The following is a 17147-nucleotide window of genomic DNA, read 5'->3' as shown; positions in this document are numbered from 1 at the left end:
AGTGTAATAAACTGTTGTGTACCCATCAGTCACCTTCAACAATTATCAACTCCTATTACATTCAGACCCCCCAACTTCCTCTCCACCTGTGGCCTATTCTGAAGTAGGTTCCAGGCACTCCTACCTCACAGAGAGGCCTCTGGAACTGAGGTGCCCCTTACTCAGTCGTCCAGCTGGGGAGAGGGTCCTTCCTCTCCCACTCCCCCACCCCCAGTGGGTGTCTCCAGCTCACGGTCACTTATGTCCTGTGGGCAAGCATTCCGGTGCCTCTCTGAAGGTCGCAGATCCAAGCCTTCCTACTTGGGACGTAGCACCCGATAGCTGCTGGGAGCCCAGGCTCCCATGTCAGGGGCTCTGGGGCAAAGCGTTGGTTCGAGTTCCTGGATCTCTCCCGAGTCTCTGTCTCGAGTGTAAAACTGGGATAGTAGTGGCGCCCACCTCCCAGAATGACGGACGATTAAATGAGCATCTATGTAGCGCAGGACGTGGCACGTGTTAAGTCTTCGGAAAATACCATCCAGTATTACTGTCTTCATCCTCAAGTCCTCATCTCTGGATGTGTGATTGTGAAAGGCCTGTAGACGAACACTCCTCCGACCGTGTGGTTCTTTGCTCGCAGTTTCCTTTCTGAAACCAGTTCATTGTTTCCTTGACTCATCTGGTAAGGGCACTTTGCTAAGTGACTGAAAGTCATCAAACTGATGGCAGGCTTCTCATTCAGGACTTTCTTTTTCTTTTCTTTTTTTTTTTTTAAGGGCTTTCTTTTTCTTTTCTTTCCTTCTCTTTCTTTCTTTCTTTCTTTCTTTCTTTCTTTCTTTCTTTCTTTCCTTCCTTCCTCCCTCCCTCCCTCCCTCCCTCCCTCCTTGCTTTCTTTCTTTCTTGCTTTCTTGCTTTCCTCTTCACCCACTGTGGGGCTTGAACTCACGACCCGGAGATCAAGAGTTGCAGGCTCTACCGACTGAACCAGCCAGGCACTCCTTTCAGGATTCTCCATTTTCAGCCCTGAGCTTATATAAGCGTGTCCTCCTCCTCTGCAGTCGTGCCTGGTTAGTGAGGGAATTCTGGGCGTTTAGCCTTAGTGACCATCACTCACCGGCCACATGAACTGCTACAGACGGAGGGTGGACACAGAGTGACCAGCCTCTCCCTGCTTCCTGCAGAAGCAAGGACGGGCAGTCACTAAGGCATACTCAGTTACCCGGTCATTGGCAAGATGTAATAGAGCCTAACAGCCTCTCCATGTCTCGTTGATGAGCAAAAGGTACCCAGAAAAAAAATGTCAGTCTTCAACAAATGTCATAAAGTGACATCGAGCATTAGTTACAAACATAAATAGAAATAAAAATGGTGATTGCAAGGTTTTCAATGGCTGTTGTATACATCTCTCCCGCTGTTAAAAAGGAGGCTTTCAGTGCCCTGCTCGAATGCCTTCATTAATCCCTTGGACTCCAGGGTTTTTAATCCACCTAAAAGAAAAATACACTCACTCTTTGGCGATGTTCTCTGAAGACCCCCGATCCAGATGTGGCCATATGAGTGTGCAAACTTTGCTAGCTGATGAGTCAGTTCATGTCTGAAGCTGCACAGGGAGAGCTTTTTGGTCTCTTGTTTTCACATTGGATTTATAGCGGTTTTAATAAAAATGTTTTCAGGGCTTTGAAACTTTTAAATCCAGGCTTTGTCGTGGTTAATGAAACATTTCCTATTGAGATGCAGCTGCTCCCCCTCCCCCGAGAAGTTGCACGAAGAAGAAGTCTGCCCGGCTAAACTTGGTTACATAAAAGACTCAGTCACAGAGATTCAGCCTTCCCGACCCAACCAAAGCTATACATTATTTATATTTTTCTTACGTCATTTTAACTGGCTTGGGGATTTCACTCTAGTCAGTGTGGTAAATTGAAGCCAAATTACACAAGAATATAACCCTCCCCAAAGAATCCCTAACCACTCCCATCCTTTGCAGATCACTGTACCTGGGCATAACACAGCCAAAGTCATTGGGCTGGGCTGCTCTTACAGATTTTTTTTTTTTTTTTTTGAGAGAGACAGAGAGAGACAGACAGAGCACAAGTGGGGGAGGGGCAGACAGAGAGGGAGACACAGAATCTGAAGCAAGCTCCGGGGCTCGAACCCACAAACCGTGAGATCGTGATCTGAGCCGAAGTCGGACACCCAACCGACTGAGCCGCCCAGGAGCCCCACACATCTTCATTTTTTAAATGAAAGATTTACACTGTTCATAGTGTTACAGACGGAACCAAAACTTATGTGTCATTGTTTCCTATAGTTGAGCTCACATAAGACAGAGTTTCATCTTCTATCTGTAGAAGTTTTCTTTTCCTCCAGGACTTTGGAGTATCATGTTGGGGCAGGGCTCACCTGTCACATGTGTTCCCTGGTTACTGGTGGCTACGTTTCTATTTAGCTTGCAGAGCGGTGTTTAACCCTGGTGGGTTTTCGCAGTGAATTAACAGTAGTGTAACCACTTAGTTCGATAAATGTAAGGCCAACCCTGGCAGAGACGTCTGTTTGTGACTGGCAAGTGCTGACATGATAAATAGACACTCAGAGAATATTGGTCAGATGAGTGAGTGAATGAATGAATGAGTGACGGACGCTCTTTGGTCATATGTGGCTGCAAAGACAACAAGGAAAATAGAATCCTGGCCATTATTATTTGATCTCAGAGTAGTTAATAGTAGCCCTGAAGTATTCGGTATATTCAACAACAGCACTTAAGTGTTGTTTAGGAGTGTCTAGAGAAGAAATAAATAATCGTTTAACTTTTGATTTTTTATTTCCTTTTTTAAAGGTTTAATTTATTTATTTTGAGAGAGACAGAGATAGTATGAGTAGGGGAGGGGCAGAGAGAGAAGGAAAGAGAGAGAACCCCAAGCAGGCTCCACACTGTCAGCACAGAGCCCGATGTGGAGCCCGAACCCACGAACCGCGAGACCATGACCTGAGCCGAAACCAAGAGTCGGACGCTTAACCGACTGAGCCATCCAGGCGCCCCGACAATTGTTTAACTTTTTACGTGTCTTTGGACCCACCTAATCTACTCTTACGAGCGTGTCCTCCAGAAAAACTCACACAAATGTGAGTGATGTGCATATGAAAGGACAATTGTCGTTTATTTTCCTGACGATGAAATGTTAAAACAACCCTAATGTCCCTTGATAAGAGATGGGATAAATAAACTAGGCAGACCTACGCTTAGCAGTCCTTAAAAAGTGAAACTGACCTACATTTCTTGACTCAAAGAATGTTCAGGTTTTGTTATTTAAATGGAAAAGGGCAGCGGCACTGGGGTGGCCTTGTTAAGCATTAAGCGTCTGACTTTGGCTCAGGTCATGATCTCATGGTCTGTGGGTTCGAGCCCCGCGTCGGGATCTGTGCTGACGTTTCAGGGCCTGGAGCCTGCTTCTGAGTCTGTGTCTCCCTCTCTCTCTGCCCCTCCCCCGCTCATGTACACACACTTTCTCTCTCTCTCTGTCTCTCTCTCTCAAAAATAAATAAACATTAAAAAATTTTAAACGGAAAAGGGCAAAACAGTATGTAAAGCATAATCTCATCTCATTAATGATAATTTATATATTCGTACACTCCTAGCAAAACTCTGAAAGAACATGCTCCAAACGCTCAATGACATTGATTTCTGAGGGCTGGGATCTGGGAGAACTTTTACTTTCCACTCTGTACACGTAACCCCATGTCCACAGAGGCCCCTGGTACCAGCTGGAACCTGGCTCTGGTTCCAGAGTTTTGGGGCTACCCTGGGGGTGGGGGGGCGTCCACGTGTGTGTGTGCGGACTCTGTATAGCCCACATCATTCCAGACCTGATACTCTCAGCTCTTTCCTTGGTTTCCACAAAAACACAAAGCCCACACACACAAGACAACTTTCTTGAAAATTTGGGCATCGTCAGAAAGAGTCACACGTAAGCACATTTCACAGCAATTTACCTGAAACTGCTTTGAGACCTTCTTCCCAGTCCTGACGAGGACCCGGACAGGGGCTTCCTTGCTGGCCTTTACCCCATGCTGAATTCCGTGCTCTGTTCCCCCTCTTTCCTGGTGCGCCCCCAGGAACTCCACGTTCTCCCTCTGCCAGCCGTGGCAGTTGGGCTCTTAGCTGGTTTCCAAACCTGCAATATAAGCCCATCTCAAGGGTCTATAAATGAAGAAACTTCCCATTTAGTGGCTTGTATCCTCCTCAGAAGACAGTTGTGGTTATATATGGGGTGGGGGCGGGGACTCATACATACACTTCTGTAGTATTCTAATTTATTCTAATTTTTCTTAGCTGCAAGCATGTAGCTTGTGTTGCTTTTGTATCTAGAACAAAACCCAGAAAGATAAACAAACAAATCCTCCCAAAGCCGTTTGTGCTAATCTTGTGGCTAAACCATGGTCCCAGCTGGGATGGAGGGACTGTGGCCAAGCAGCACAGCCTTCCCCATACAAGGAGGAGAAATCTGAGCCAGTGGTCATAGGCACAATTTCTGCTCTGATAAAGACCCCAGTGGGAATTTGGTGATTTGCACTTTGAAAAGAAGCCGTCACTGTGTTGGATTTGCTCTGAAGCCGGAATGTCAGGAGCTGTTTCCCGTGGCCCACTGTTGTGGGGAGGCCTTCCCGGTCAGCTGAGTCCCTACACCAGTGAGCAGGGTGTCTCCCCTTCAGAGAGATGAGGGCGAGACAAAATGATTTCTATTGTTCACACTTTAATGCATTTAAAGAAAGACATCCTGAAATGCCACGCAGCCACCAAGAAAGAATGAAGGTGACCATAATACCGTAATAACACCAGCAACAGCACCAACCAGGCTCTTCTCTCTGGGGCTCTCACCCTGTGCCAGGTTCTGGGCTAACCCCATCCTCCTTCAGTCCTCCCTCCCACAGCAGGGAGATGCTTTTATTGTCTCAGTGTCACAGATGGGGAAGTGAGGCTTAGGGAGGTGAGGAAGCTTTCCCAGTCACAGCCCCTGAGGGTGGAGCTGCGTCTGCGCCCCAGCTGGCTGGGCCCAGACCCCATGTTCTGTTTCTACACATGTGCTGTAGTGCAAACAAGGAAGAAACCCTAAAAGCTGGGACATCAAACACTGGCTATTGCTGAGAGATGGGGAATTATAGGGCACTTCGTTTCCCTATCTCCATTGCTTAAATTTTTTATAACAAGCATATTCTATCTTTACTGGTTTTCTGATTAGAACAGGTTAGAACATAGTGATGGTAGAAAATATATTAAAAAAAAATACTTACTTTGTTACTTGCCTTTGCCATGGCTTCACCTCGTATTATTTTTCTTTCTTTTTTTTTAAGATTTTTAAAAATGTTTATTTATTTTGAGAGAGAGAGAGAGAGAGAGAGTAGGGGAGGGGCAGAGAGAGGAGAAGAGGAATCCCAAGCAGGCTCCGCGCCATCAGCTCAGAGCCCAACATGGGGCTCGGTCCCACAGACTGTGAGATCATGGTCCGAGCTGAAATCAAGAGTCAGACACCCAACCAACTGAGCCACCTAGGCGCCCGTATTTTTCTTTCCTTTTAACAACTTTATTGAGATATGTCACATACCATACAATTCATGCATTTAAAGTGTACAGTTCAGGGGCTTTTCGTTTGTTCACAGAGTTGTGCAACCATCACCACCATCTAATCCCACAGCATGGTTATCACCCTAGAAAGAAACCTCATACCCATCAGCACACTTAATGCAGTGACCCGTGAATAGTCACTCCGCCCCCACCCCCACCCCCCCCCCCATCCTCAGCTCCTGGCACCCACCAATCTCCTTCCTGTCTCTATGGGTTTGTCTGTTCTGGATGTTTCATATCAGTGGAATCATACTATGTGGTCTTCTGTGACTGGCTTCTTTCACCGAGCATCATGTTTTCAGGGTTCACCCATGTGGTAACAGGTGTCCGCATTTCACTCCTTTTTATAACTGATTAATATTCTGTTCGTTCGTATGGATGTGCCACATTTTATTTTTGCACTCATCAAATGATGGGCATTTGGTTGTTTCCACATTTTGGCTGTTACGCATAATACTGCTGTGAATATTTGTGCACAAGGTTTTGTGTAGAGCTATGTTTTATTTTCTCTCGCGTACGTCCCTAGGAGTAGAATTGCTGTGCCAATAACCCTATGTTTGAGGACTGCCAGGTTGGTTTCCATCTATGCTATTTCTTGACTGGAACCAGGACCTATCCCCTGTTTCTGGGCACAGCTACAAGGACGCAGGACTTTGAAGAGCTGTGAGCGCTTAACTGACAAGCCCTCACTGTAGGTTTGGGATGAGCTGGAGAAAGTGTCATGTAGATTGGAAAGCCTTTAAAACCATTTCCTGGAGTCAGTGCCTGGAAGTGTTTGACACCTGGGCTCCGATGAGGGGCTGAGTGAAGGTCACCACCATAAAGGGCCCTGGAATGGGTGGTGTTCTCATTTCTGGGTCACCTCACCCCAGACAGCAGGGAGAAAGCGTGGTGGCCGCGCACCAAGGGCTGGCCTGGGACTGCATCCAGTGGGTGTGGCATGTCCTACTCCTGGAGAAAGGCAGCTGTCGTCCAAATATAGTTCCTGGAGGAAGCGGGGGGCAGCTGTGAGTCACGGAGCAATTCATAAATAGCAGGAGTGTCTCCAGATGTGACTGTGCAGTGAGGCTGCCCAGCCCTGAACCCTACTCCTCTGCGCCCCTCCTTCCCTGCCCAGGGCAGTGTGGAAGCACTCGAAGGGGTCCCGGGAGAGGAGAAGACGTGCGCTGTGATGAGACAGGCTCCTCACCTGCAGAGGAGGTTCTAGAGAGCACCCTGCGTCGGGAGGCAGGCGCGTGGAGCAGGGAGAGTCCTCCCAGCCTGCGAGCCTATAAAACCAGCACAAAAGACACTGACCCACACCGGGAGCCCGCTTGTACAGTGAGGAAGGCCTCGGTTCTAATATCTTACGTTCCTCACCGCCTAACAGGGAGGTTAGAAAGCATAATTTATAAAGCACGATGCTGAAACAAGATTCTAAGATCTCTTGCGTGTCTCTTCACAGGGCCCAGACCGGTGCTTGGCACCTAGCAGGTGCTTAATAGATATTTGCTGACCATAAAGTCCTAGAGTGTAGGGCTATCCTGGAATCACTAAGTGTCTTGCTTTCATTCACCTAGCACTAAACCAAATGCTCGGTAACTTCTAGTAAATTGCACTAACAAGAGCAGTAAAAGTGGTTATTCTAAATAAGCCTTTTGTATATTTTAATTTTTTTAATGTTTATTTTTGAGAGAGACAGAGAGAGGGAGAGCAAGCATGCAAGCAGGGGAAGGGCAGAGAGAGAGAGAGAGGGAGACGGAATCCGAAGCAGGCTCCAGGCTCTGAGCTGTCAGCACAGAGCCCAGCGTGGGGCTCGAACTTACAAACCGCAAGAGATCATGACCTGAGTTGAAGTCAAGACGCTGAACCGACTGAGCCACCCAGGCGCCCCAGCCTTTGGTATATTTTAAGAAAAATTTTCCCATGATCTCACTTGTGCCTGCATTGTTTGTTTTGTTTGTTTTGTTTTGTTTTCTTTCTTATTTCTCTGGTCCCTACAACTGCCAGGCTCTGAAGCTGCTGAGGAAATAGACACGAAAGTGATCGCTACAGCTTAATGGAGGAGACAGGTGTGGGCCCAAAGCAAGAACAAGTTCACAGCTACCCGCCACCACTCCTCTCCAGTGAAAATCACAAGGCTTTTTGGCACGAGTATCACCTCTGCAGAAGCGATGTGGTCTAAGAGCAGTGGTTCTCCATGATGTGGCCCCCAGACCAGGGGCATTGGCATCACCTGGAGACCTATAAGAAATGCACGTTCTCAGCTGCCCCCCTCCCCCTCCATCCCAGACCCACTGAATCAGTCTGGGGGCGGGACCAGCCATCTGTTTTAATAAGCCCTCCTGGTCATTTTGACCCCTGACAAAGTTGAGAACCCCTGCCTTAAAGCCATGCTTCTCAACCCTGGCCATACATTCAGATCCCCTGAGGAGCTTTTATAAAATATGACTGCTCATACTCTACCCCAGACGAATTCATTTAGGATCTCTGGGAACAGGGCCTGGGGCTCAGAATGTTTAAAGGTCCCCGAGTGACCCAAATGAAACACTGCCTCAGTGGAGGGAGGGCCGGCGTGAGAATGCCAACAAAGGGCTGGCTGAAGCCAAGCAGAGGCAGGGCAGCGGGGTCGGCTTCACACTGGAGCGTAGGGAAGGCTCTCGGCGTTCTAGTCCATCTCCAAGGCTCCTCTCCCAAGCGTGAACTTCGTTTAGACATGCCTTTTCAACCAACACTTGCAAAGGAGGCTCAGGAAAGAAATGTCAATGATGCCGAAGCTGCCAACTTTGTTTTTCGAGTTGTGATTCTTTCTTTCTTCTTCTTCTTTTCAATGTTTATTTTTGAGAGGGAGAGAGAGAGAGTGCGGGAGGGGCAGAGAGAGAGGGAGACACAGAATCCGAAGCAGGCTCCAGGCTCTGAGCTGGCAGCACAGAGCCCGACGGGGGGTTTGAACCCACGAACTGTAAGACCATGACCTGAGCCACAGTCAGGTGCCCAACTGAGCCACCCAGGCGCCCCATCGAGCTATGATTCTTGATCAGTCATATGGGAAAAGAGAGTAAGAAGTGAATCACCTACTCAATGGTTTGTGCTGAGAATGTTCCCTGAGATCTTTGGAACGCTCTGGGTATGAGTAACTCCCACTTTTGAGTTCCTTTTTGGTATCTTTGGGTTAGCCTTATAGTTCTGAATTGAGTTAAATCATTATGTTACGTTTATAATTTGTATATATCGTTTATATTATTTATGTGATTATAAAGTATACATATAATTTATAATTTATAGCTATAAATTATAATTTATATTATAATTATATGTATTGTAATTAGCAAAGGCATAGAAAGTATAATAATCATAAGAATAGTTACTGCCTGTTGAGAGCTTACTGTGTATTAGGCATTATGTTTAGCACCTTAAATATATTGTTGCAATAAACTTCAAAACTCCATTACCCCCTTTTCCAAGATAAGGAAGTTGAGAAGGTCACATAGAAAATGGGAGCACCAGAATTTAGGAACCTAGGTCTATCATCAAAGGTCATACTTCTAGCCCTAGTCTCTACTCATAGTAGAGACTCATAGTAAATAGTAGCACATGTTTATAATAATACTACTAAAATTACATAGTACAAAGTATAAATAATATGATAGTGGATAATGTTTTATTTATAACTAAAATTATACATAATTTAACTTGCAACTGTACGTAATATAAACTCAATAAATATTCCATAGAAAGATGTTACAATTTAAAGCTACTTACATAGTATCGATTGTAATTCATGTGTATCTGTAACCAATGATATTATGTCTAAGGATCATTCCTGGAATGTTGCATTGAAAATACATGGCTTCTTTGGAAATACTAGGTGATTACTCAGATACAGTGTTAAAGGGGGGGAAAAAGCAGGATACAAAATTATATACATATATGATAAGAATTTTGCAAAACATATACATATATATTTTATACCCATGGGGGAAAAATGGAAAGTGCCTCAGATCTTTCACAGAAATTATGGTTGGATGGTTGGACTGCAAAAGATTTTTATTTTCTTATTGATAGTTGGGGCCAGACCAAGACATGAGGGTGCCCCAGACAGTCTGATATTTGGTGTTTCTTCAAACTGGTGCTCTTCTGATTTTTTTCTATGTAATTTATTGGACAGGGAGAAATTGGTTACCTATTGATAAATATTGTGTACAAGTATAGATTTAATTCCTGATTCATTCCTACAGACGAAAGCAGAGTTCATGTTCTGGAAAAAAAAAATTATTTCCTACTTTTCTGTGGCTCTTATTCTCTCTCTTTGTAAAATCCCAAGCCCTACAACTTGTTAGGATACATATTAGTTTAAAATGTAGATAGGGGCACCTGGGTGGCTCAGTGGGTTAAGCGTCCGACTTTGGCTCAGGTCATGATCTCACAGTCTGTGAATTCGAGTCCCGCGTCGGGCTCTGTGCTGACAGCTCGGAGCCTGGTGCCCATTTCAGATTCTGTGTCTCCCTCTCTCTCTGCCCCTCCCCTGTTCATGCTCTGTCTGTCTCTGTCTCAAAAATAAATAAACGTTAAAAAAAATTTTTTTTAATAAAATGTAGATATTAAAGGGGCACCTGTGTGGCTCAGTTGGTTAAGCATCCAACTTCAGCTCAGGTCATGATCTCGAAGTCCATGGGCTCAAGCCCCAAGTCACGCTCTGTGCTGACAACTCAGAGCCTGGAGCCTGCTTTGGATTCTGTGTCTCCCTCTTTCTCTCTGCCCCTCCTCTGCTCGTGCTCTGTCTCTGTCTCTCTCAAAAATAAATAAACGTTAAAAATTTTTTTAATGTAGATATTAAAATAAATTACTCATTTCTAGCCCTTTGCCAGGTATAATTTGGGTTTCTGAATTTCAGCCACCTGCAATGTGCATGGTACAAAAATACTGCACAGAGAGAGATGGATGGCAGTGAGGAGTGGTTTTATTTGTTTTTATATTTCTCCCTGTCTTTTGTTCTGGCAGTTACATAAGGAGACCCATGTGGAGACCACATTAATGGTCACCACATTTCTGTTTGAATCCACAGACATGACAGCACTCTTTGTCATCCTAGAAAATTTGGAAAAAACACAATGAATTTCCAAATCAGAAAGCAGTCCTCATGGAATGAATTGGGACGTGTTCCCTTTTCTCCTGTTTTTTTTTGGGGGGGGGGAGAGTTTGTGGAAAATTGGTATTTAAAAAAAAATATTTGGTAGAATTCACCAGGGAAGCCTTCTGGTCCTTGATTTTTCTTTGTGGAAGTTTTAAATCTCTTTACTTGTTATAGGTCTGTTTCAGAGTTTCTATTTCCTCTTGAGTCAGTTTTGGTCATTTGTGTCTTTCTACAAATGTGTTCATTTCATCTAAGTTATCTCATTATAACATCATCAGTTACAGATATATAGAAATGAGCTATACTTGAACATGCTGTTCATACTTTTTATTTCTGAGAGGTTGGTACTAGTGTTCTCTCAGTTCTGATATTAGTAACTTGAGTCTTTTCTCTTTTTTTCTTGGTTATTCTAGCTAAAGATTGATCAGTTTTGTTGATCTTTTCAATGAATGGTTGCTTGTTAGGTATTCACTTTTTAATTATACCCCATAAGTTACACACAGTCTTTTGTATATATAAAAATGGAAAAGAGAAAAAGGAAAAACATGGTGAAAAACTGAAATCATGGTGCAGCTACTTGTCTTAAGAAATTTATTAGGGCCATTGGTCCTATATTTGAGTTTCATGTTGAATTATTTGCTTATTCCTTTTTTTAAGGTTTATGTATTTTGAGAGAGAGAGAGAGAGAGAGAGAGAGAGAAAGCTGGGGAGGGGCAGAGAGAGAGAGAGACCGAAAATCCCAAGCAGGCTGTGTGCTGTCAGTGTGGAGCCCCAGGCTGGGCTCAATCCCGCAAACTGAGATCATGACCTGAGCCAAAATCAAGAGTCGTACGCTTAACTAACTGAGCCACCCAGGCGCCCCTGTTTATTCTTATGAGCTAATTTCCAAATCCGTGAGGATTCTACCTTCTAAACGAAACTAACATCTGTCTCACAAAGCGAGAAAGAGGTGATAATAATGTAGCCGTGCTAATAGTATTGAAAAACTGACCACTGTATTAGTGTTGCTGCAACAAAACATCACCAACTGGGTGGCTTAAACCAACAGAAATTTATTCTCCCACAGAATAAAGCCAGCTGTCAGCAGGGCCACATTCTCTGTGAAACCTTTAGGGGAGAACCCTTCCTCCCTCACTTCTTCTGGCTTCTGGTGGTTACCAGCAGCCCTGGGCTTGAACCACATCTTTCCACTCTCTGTTTCCATCATCACATGGCCATCCCCTCCCTGTGTGTCTCTCTCCTCTTCTTATAAGGACACCATTCACAATGGACTAAAGACCCGTCCCACTCCAGTATGATCTCATCTTAACTAACTGCATCTGCCACGGCCCTTTTTCTAAATGAGGTCACAGTCTGAGGTCCTGGGAGTTAGGACTTCAACATCTCTTTCTTGGGGGTATAATCAACCCTTAACAGATATGTTTTCAGCTAACTGTAAACATTTGTCTGTTACTGTTCAATTTTTAGAAGTATGTCAAAGTGTCTTTTCTGCTAACCATGGTCTTTTTTTTTTTTTTTCCAATCTCTTCCCTAGATTGAAGATATGTTTAACGAAATCAGATTTAGTGAGTATGTGGACACTGGAAAGCTAATTGACAAAATCAACTTACCAGATTTCTTCAAAGTTTACCTTAATCACAGACCACCTTTTGGGAACACCATGCGTGGCATTCAGCATAGCTTTGACATCCTTGGTTTTACCAATTCAAAAGGAGAGAAGGTTATACGAAGAGAAGATTTCCTAAAACTGCTTCTAACGAAAGGTAAATCCATAAATAGGGAATATCTTGTCACATTCTTGGGCCATTTCCACTGGAGAGAACTGTATTTGGGGAGGCAGACCCCTGGCATCTTTTTTTTTTTTTTTTTTTAACGTTTATTTATTTATTTGTTTGTTTATTTTTAGAGACAGAGACAGAGCACTAGTTGGGGAGGGGCAGAGAGAGAGGGATACACAGAATCTGAAGCAGGCTCCAGGCTCTGAGCTGTCAACACAGAGCCCGATGCGGGGCTCGCACCCATGAACTGTGAGATCATGACCTGAGCTGAAGTCAGATGCTTAACTGACTGCGCCACCCAGGTGCCCCTCTTTTTTTTTTTTTTTAATGTTTATTTATTTTTAAGAGAGAGAGAGAGACAGTGTGTGAGTGGGGGAGGTGTAGAGAGTGAGGGAGACATGGAATCTGAAGCAGGCTCCAGGCTCTGAGCTGTCAGCACAGAGCCCCACGTGGGGCTCGAACCCACGGGCCGTGAGATCATGACCTGAGCTGAAGTCCGATGCTTAACTGTCTGAGCCACCCAGGTGCCTGGACCCTCTGGCATCTTTAATCGGACGGGGGCTTCAACCATGAGGGATGCCACCTGCTGACCCACAGAGCTGGCAAACGCGGGGTGATGGGAAGGGCGCCATCCTGGGTCCCCTAAGACTCTGATTTGTGTTCCAACTTGCTGAACCTCTTGAGTCGGTGTCCTCACTTATGAATGAAAGTGCTAGCCACCAATGTCACAGGGCTATTATGACACTGGGATGTGATCGTGAGATAAAAACCACACCAGTGTAAGATTTTTCCTCGTTACCTGCTGTTTTCCTCAATATTTCATGTGAGGAAGTCAAGTAGGCTTTCTCTTCGGGTGACAGTTTCCTCTTCATCAAACTGGTGGTTCTAGTGTGAGGGAACATGGAACGAAGCAGAGCACAGTCTTGATCATAAAGTTGTCTTTGGGGCGCCTGGGTGGCTCAGTCGGTTTCGGTTAAGTGTCTGACTCTTGGTTTCGGCTCAGGTCATGATCTTGTGGTTTCATGAGTTCGAGTCCTGCATTGGGCTCTGTGTTGGCAATGTGGAGCCTGCTTAGGAATCTCTCTCTCTCTCTCTCTCTCTCTCTCTCTCTCTCTGCCCCTCCCCCACTCATGCTGTCTTGTCTCTCTCAAAATAAATAAATAAACTTAAAAATAAAAAGAGAGTTGTCTTATTCTCTGTATGAGCAACACCAGTCTTAACACCGTGTAAGGAAGGATATGTCTAACACGGGACTCTGTAGATTGTTTTTGTGTCTCAAGGAAAGGAAATCGTGGAATAATTCTCTTTTAAGACCTCAGAATGACGATGCTAAGCTCTGACATTATGCGGAGCCCCAAGGGTGGGAGCGGACGCTCTTTCGTTTTACGATACTCAGGTGAGCACATGACTGAGGAGGAGATGTGTGACTGCTTTGCTACGCTGTTTGGACTGAATCCCGAGGGGTGGAAATCCGAGCCCGCAGCCTCCTCCATCAAAGGTACCGTTCCTGACCCTGCCCGGGCTTGCAGCCGGAGCTCACTAATTTGTCGTAGACTTAAGTGTATTTCTCTCTCCTGACTGGTGCAAACCATCCTCCTTCATACCGTGCCCACAACGAAGCAAGTCTGCCGGGGCCCCAGCGTGAGCAAGGAAAGACCAGTGAGCGCGGTCACGTTTGTTTGCCGTGCGCTGTCCATCCTGTGTCTTCTGGCCTTATTTCCGCCCTTTATTCCCCCGACCGGTCTGCATCTTTTCGGCTTGGGTGCGTGCCTACTGGCCGCTGGGAGAAGATACAGCTAGGAAGGTGTTTCAGGAGACGTGTTGTCAGAGACTTGGAGAAGGACAGGGCTACAAACAGGCACGAGCCCGGCTTCGAGCTGCTAGTGCTTGGAAGTTTTTAAAGCTCGTCCTCCTTTCCTGCCTAAGGATTGCTCACCTCCTTCTCTAGTCCCCCGGAGGGAGGAAAATGGACCCGAAGTTAGGCTGGGAATTTAAGCTCTGGAGGAACCAGTCTAAACAGCTCTCCCGGGCCCGCGGGGGTGTCTCCACTGCCAGGCCCAGGATGCTGCCCGAAGCCCCTCGGTGGTCAAAGCCCGTCACCGGTACCGAGACTGGGGTCACGAGCAAAGACCCCCCCCTCCCAGGCTTCCTTCTCCCTCTCCTGTTATTGCCCATTCCAGTGTCACATTAAACAGAGTTCCTGATCTCAGACAGGTCTAGACTCCAGTATCCAGGGGGTCATTTCGAGCCTCCAAGCTCCCCTCCCCCATTCCCTGTGTTCTCAGGACATCAGACTGTAACTTTCGCTGTGTTCCTCGGTGTCTCCAAACAGTAAATCAACCACACCGTGTGGTTTAAGGCTTTCCCATGAAGTTTGCAGAGATTCGGTGAGAGTGCTCCAAACCGACCCGGGGCTTTTGAAGGACTCCCAGACAAACCGGGGCACAAAGCGCCTCTCACTTTTGTTCAGTATCGGTTCCTTGTATTTTTGGAACGTGCTTCTGAGTTAGAAACCTCATCATTATGAAGGCATTTGTTTTGTTTTCTTGTTTGGCCAGGTTCAGAAATCTGCTTTGAAGAACAACTTCCAGACGAAATCACTGCAGAAATATTCACGACTGACATTCTTGGCCTAACCATTTCACAAGATTTCACACAAGATCCTCTGGTCAGTGAAGTTGTGAGGAATGTTTGAGGCACAAAGGACTTTGTGTGTGCGGGTCCCCCCCCCCCCCCAGAGGCACTGCTTCCCTGTATTTCCCTGCCCCCACCCTAATCTTTGGAACATTTAGACATTAAAAGGAAATTTCGGTTAAGCAATGGAATTCACGAAGTTGGACATTCCACTGTTTCTCAAACAGAAGAGTGGGTGGAGGCAAAAAACACACTGGCAGCTGGATGTGAATGGTGGCTGGAGAATGATGGCTCTCTGCTCTGTCCAAGGCAGTGCTGCCTGAGCGGGGTTGAACAGGACAGGCAGGTGGCTGGTCCCTGGGGGGCAGAGAAGGGTTCCAGCTGCCGTAGGCCTTCCTAGGGACACGTGCGGCCTTATTCCCTCCCCCTCCCCAGACCCTTGGCATCATACGGTCTAATGGGGATCGCCCCTGCCTGCTGTTTGACCGGCGGGGGGTTGCTGGGCGTCCTGGGCTCCTGAGAGTCCCCACTCGTGCCTTCTCATCAGCAAAACAACTAGGCAGTTGTGTGCGGCCGTTATGGAGAGCTTCACCGGCCATGCCTAACCCCGGTGGCAACTGCCAGAGAGAATGCAAAAAAGCACCCCTGGGGCCCGGTGTGTGTGCAGCACCTGGACCAGAAACCACCGGCCAGGCCTGCGGGGTGGGGGCAGAACTCGCCACCTGGAGTCTGTGAGCCTCCCCTCCCCCCCGCACCCCTCCCACAGGCCTGGGTGATCGGCCGCCGCCTTACGCCCCCTCCACAGGGCTCCCAAGCACGTAGTGGGCACAAACGGGGCCCAGCTCCCCAGCTCGGGGGACATTTAGGACACGCTGCTAAGTTTTCAGCAGTGTTCTGACCTTGAGACTAGAGTATCATCATTGTGCAAACAGATGAAAGTTATGGTCTGATTTTAGAGATTTGTTATCAGCTATGAGTTCTCATTCAGACACAAGTGCCAGGTGTTATTCTGTACGCACGCTGAGCCCATCGCACCCTCCCACCCAAACCGGGCCCTTCCCCAGAGGCGCTGGCACGTGAGATAACATCTCTGACCCCCTAAAGGCCCTTCTTGCTAAGGACCACAGTGTATGCAAGAGAAGTAAATGGCAGTAGCTTCGTCCTTCATGCACTGGGCCCTCCCTGCTGCGTGGGGTCCTCTTGGAGACGTGGCCTCAGTGAGTCTTTGGAACGCCTGGGAACATAGAACAGAACCATCTACCCCAAACCCGGCTGCGTCACCGTGACCTTGGGACGGGCAGCGTGGGCCAGGGTCCCACAGGCGCCTTCTCGTCAGGTTGTGTGGCCAGGGCTTTGCAACCTGGTTTACATTTTGTTCTTTTTAAAAAAAAAAAAAAAAAAAAAAAAGGCGAAATAAAACAAGACAGAAGAAAAAACCAAACATGCTTTATGAATCAATTTTGCAGCTGCTAAGGGCTTAGGAGACATATTACCAAGCCAGTTAAAAAGTTCCTGGGGACATTTTAGGAAACAGGAAACTCTCAGATGACTGTTCTCTTCAAAAAAATTACTCAGAATGGGATGCTGTCCGGACACCAGCCAGGGCTTCTTTCATTAAATCCGGCACACTGATTTCGTTCTGATCGACTACATGTACTGGAATCACTGTCTGGACCACAACTGGCCAGTGACCAGGAGGACCCACTGTGGCTGGACCCGTGAGCTGGAACCACCGTCACGCTGTGTCGATCCGGCTTCCTGCGTCTCCAGGTCAGTACGGGGGGCGGGGTGGGGGTGGGGGTGAGGCCCTGGCTCTGACGTTCACCCAGGAAGGCCAGAACCCCAGGGGACAGCAGCATTCATGTCAATAGTGTTCCCAACCGCTCCCAGCCCAGCTTGGCCAGGGGGCGCCCTTCTCACCGTCAGGGCCCCTTTCTGCAAGTGCTTTTGTTTGGGTGTCTCTCAACCCGTTTGACCCACACGGAGAGGACCTGTGCGCCTTTCAGCACCAGGAGGCCCTTTGCCT

The 17147-nt window shown here is 46.8% G+C and overlaps 1 protein-coding gene across 2 annotated transcripts in view; it reads left to right on the top strand.

The window, feature by feature from the left end:
• CFAP251 (cilia and flagella associated protein 251) overlaps positions 1–16836 on the top strand; it is a 68724-nt gene extending 51888 nt beyond the window's left edge. The window contains exons 21-24 of one of the 2 annotated variants that reach the window (XM_047828730.1): positions 12244–12472; positions 13884–13985; positions 15046–15155; positions 16697–16836. In XM_047828730.1, coding sequence (XP_047684686.1) covers positions 12244–12472; positions 13884–13985; positions 15046–15155; positions 16697–16753 — 498 coding nt within the window. In that variant the 3' untranslated portion in view covers positions 16754–16836. The remainder of the gene's footprint in view (positions 1–12243; positions 12473–13883; positions 13986–15045; positions 15156–16696) is intronic. The other variant, XM_047828729.1, reaches the window with a different exon arrangement.
• Positions 16837–17147: the final 311 nt, after the last annotated feature.

This window comes from Prionailurus viverrinus, chromosome D3 (genome assembly GCF_022837055.1).
Source record: "Prionailurus viverrinus isolate Anna chromosome D3, UM_Priviv_1.0, whole genome shotgun sequence".
Lineage (NCBI taxonomy): Eukaryota > Metazoa > Chordata > Mammalia > Carnivora > Felidae > Prionailurus > Prionailurus viverrinus.
Note: the sequence above shows the minus strand (reverse complement) of the source record. Positions and strands in the feature narration are given on the sequence as shown.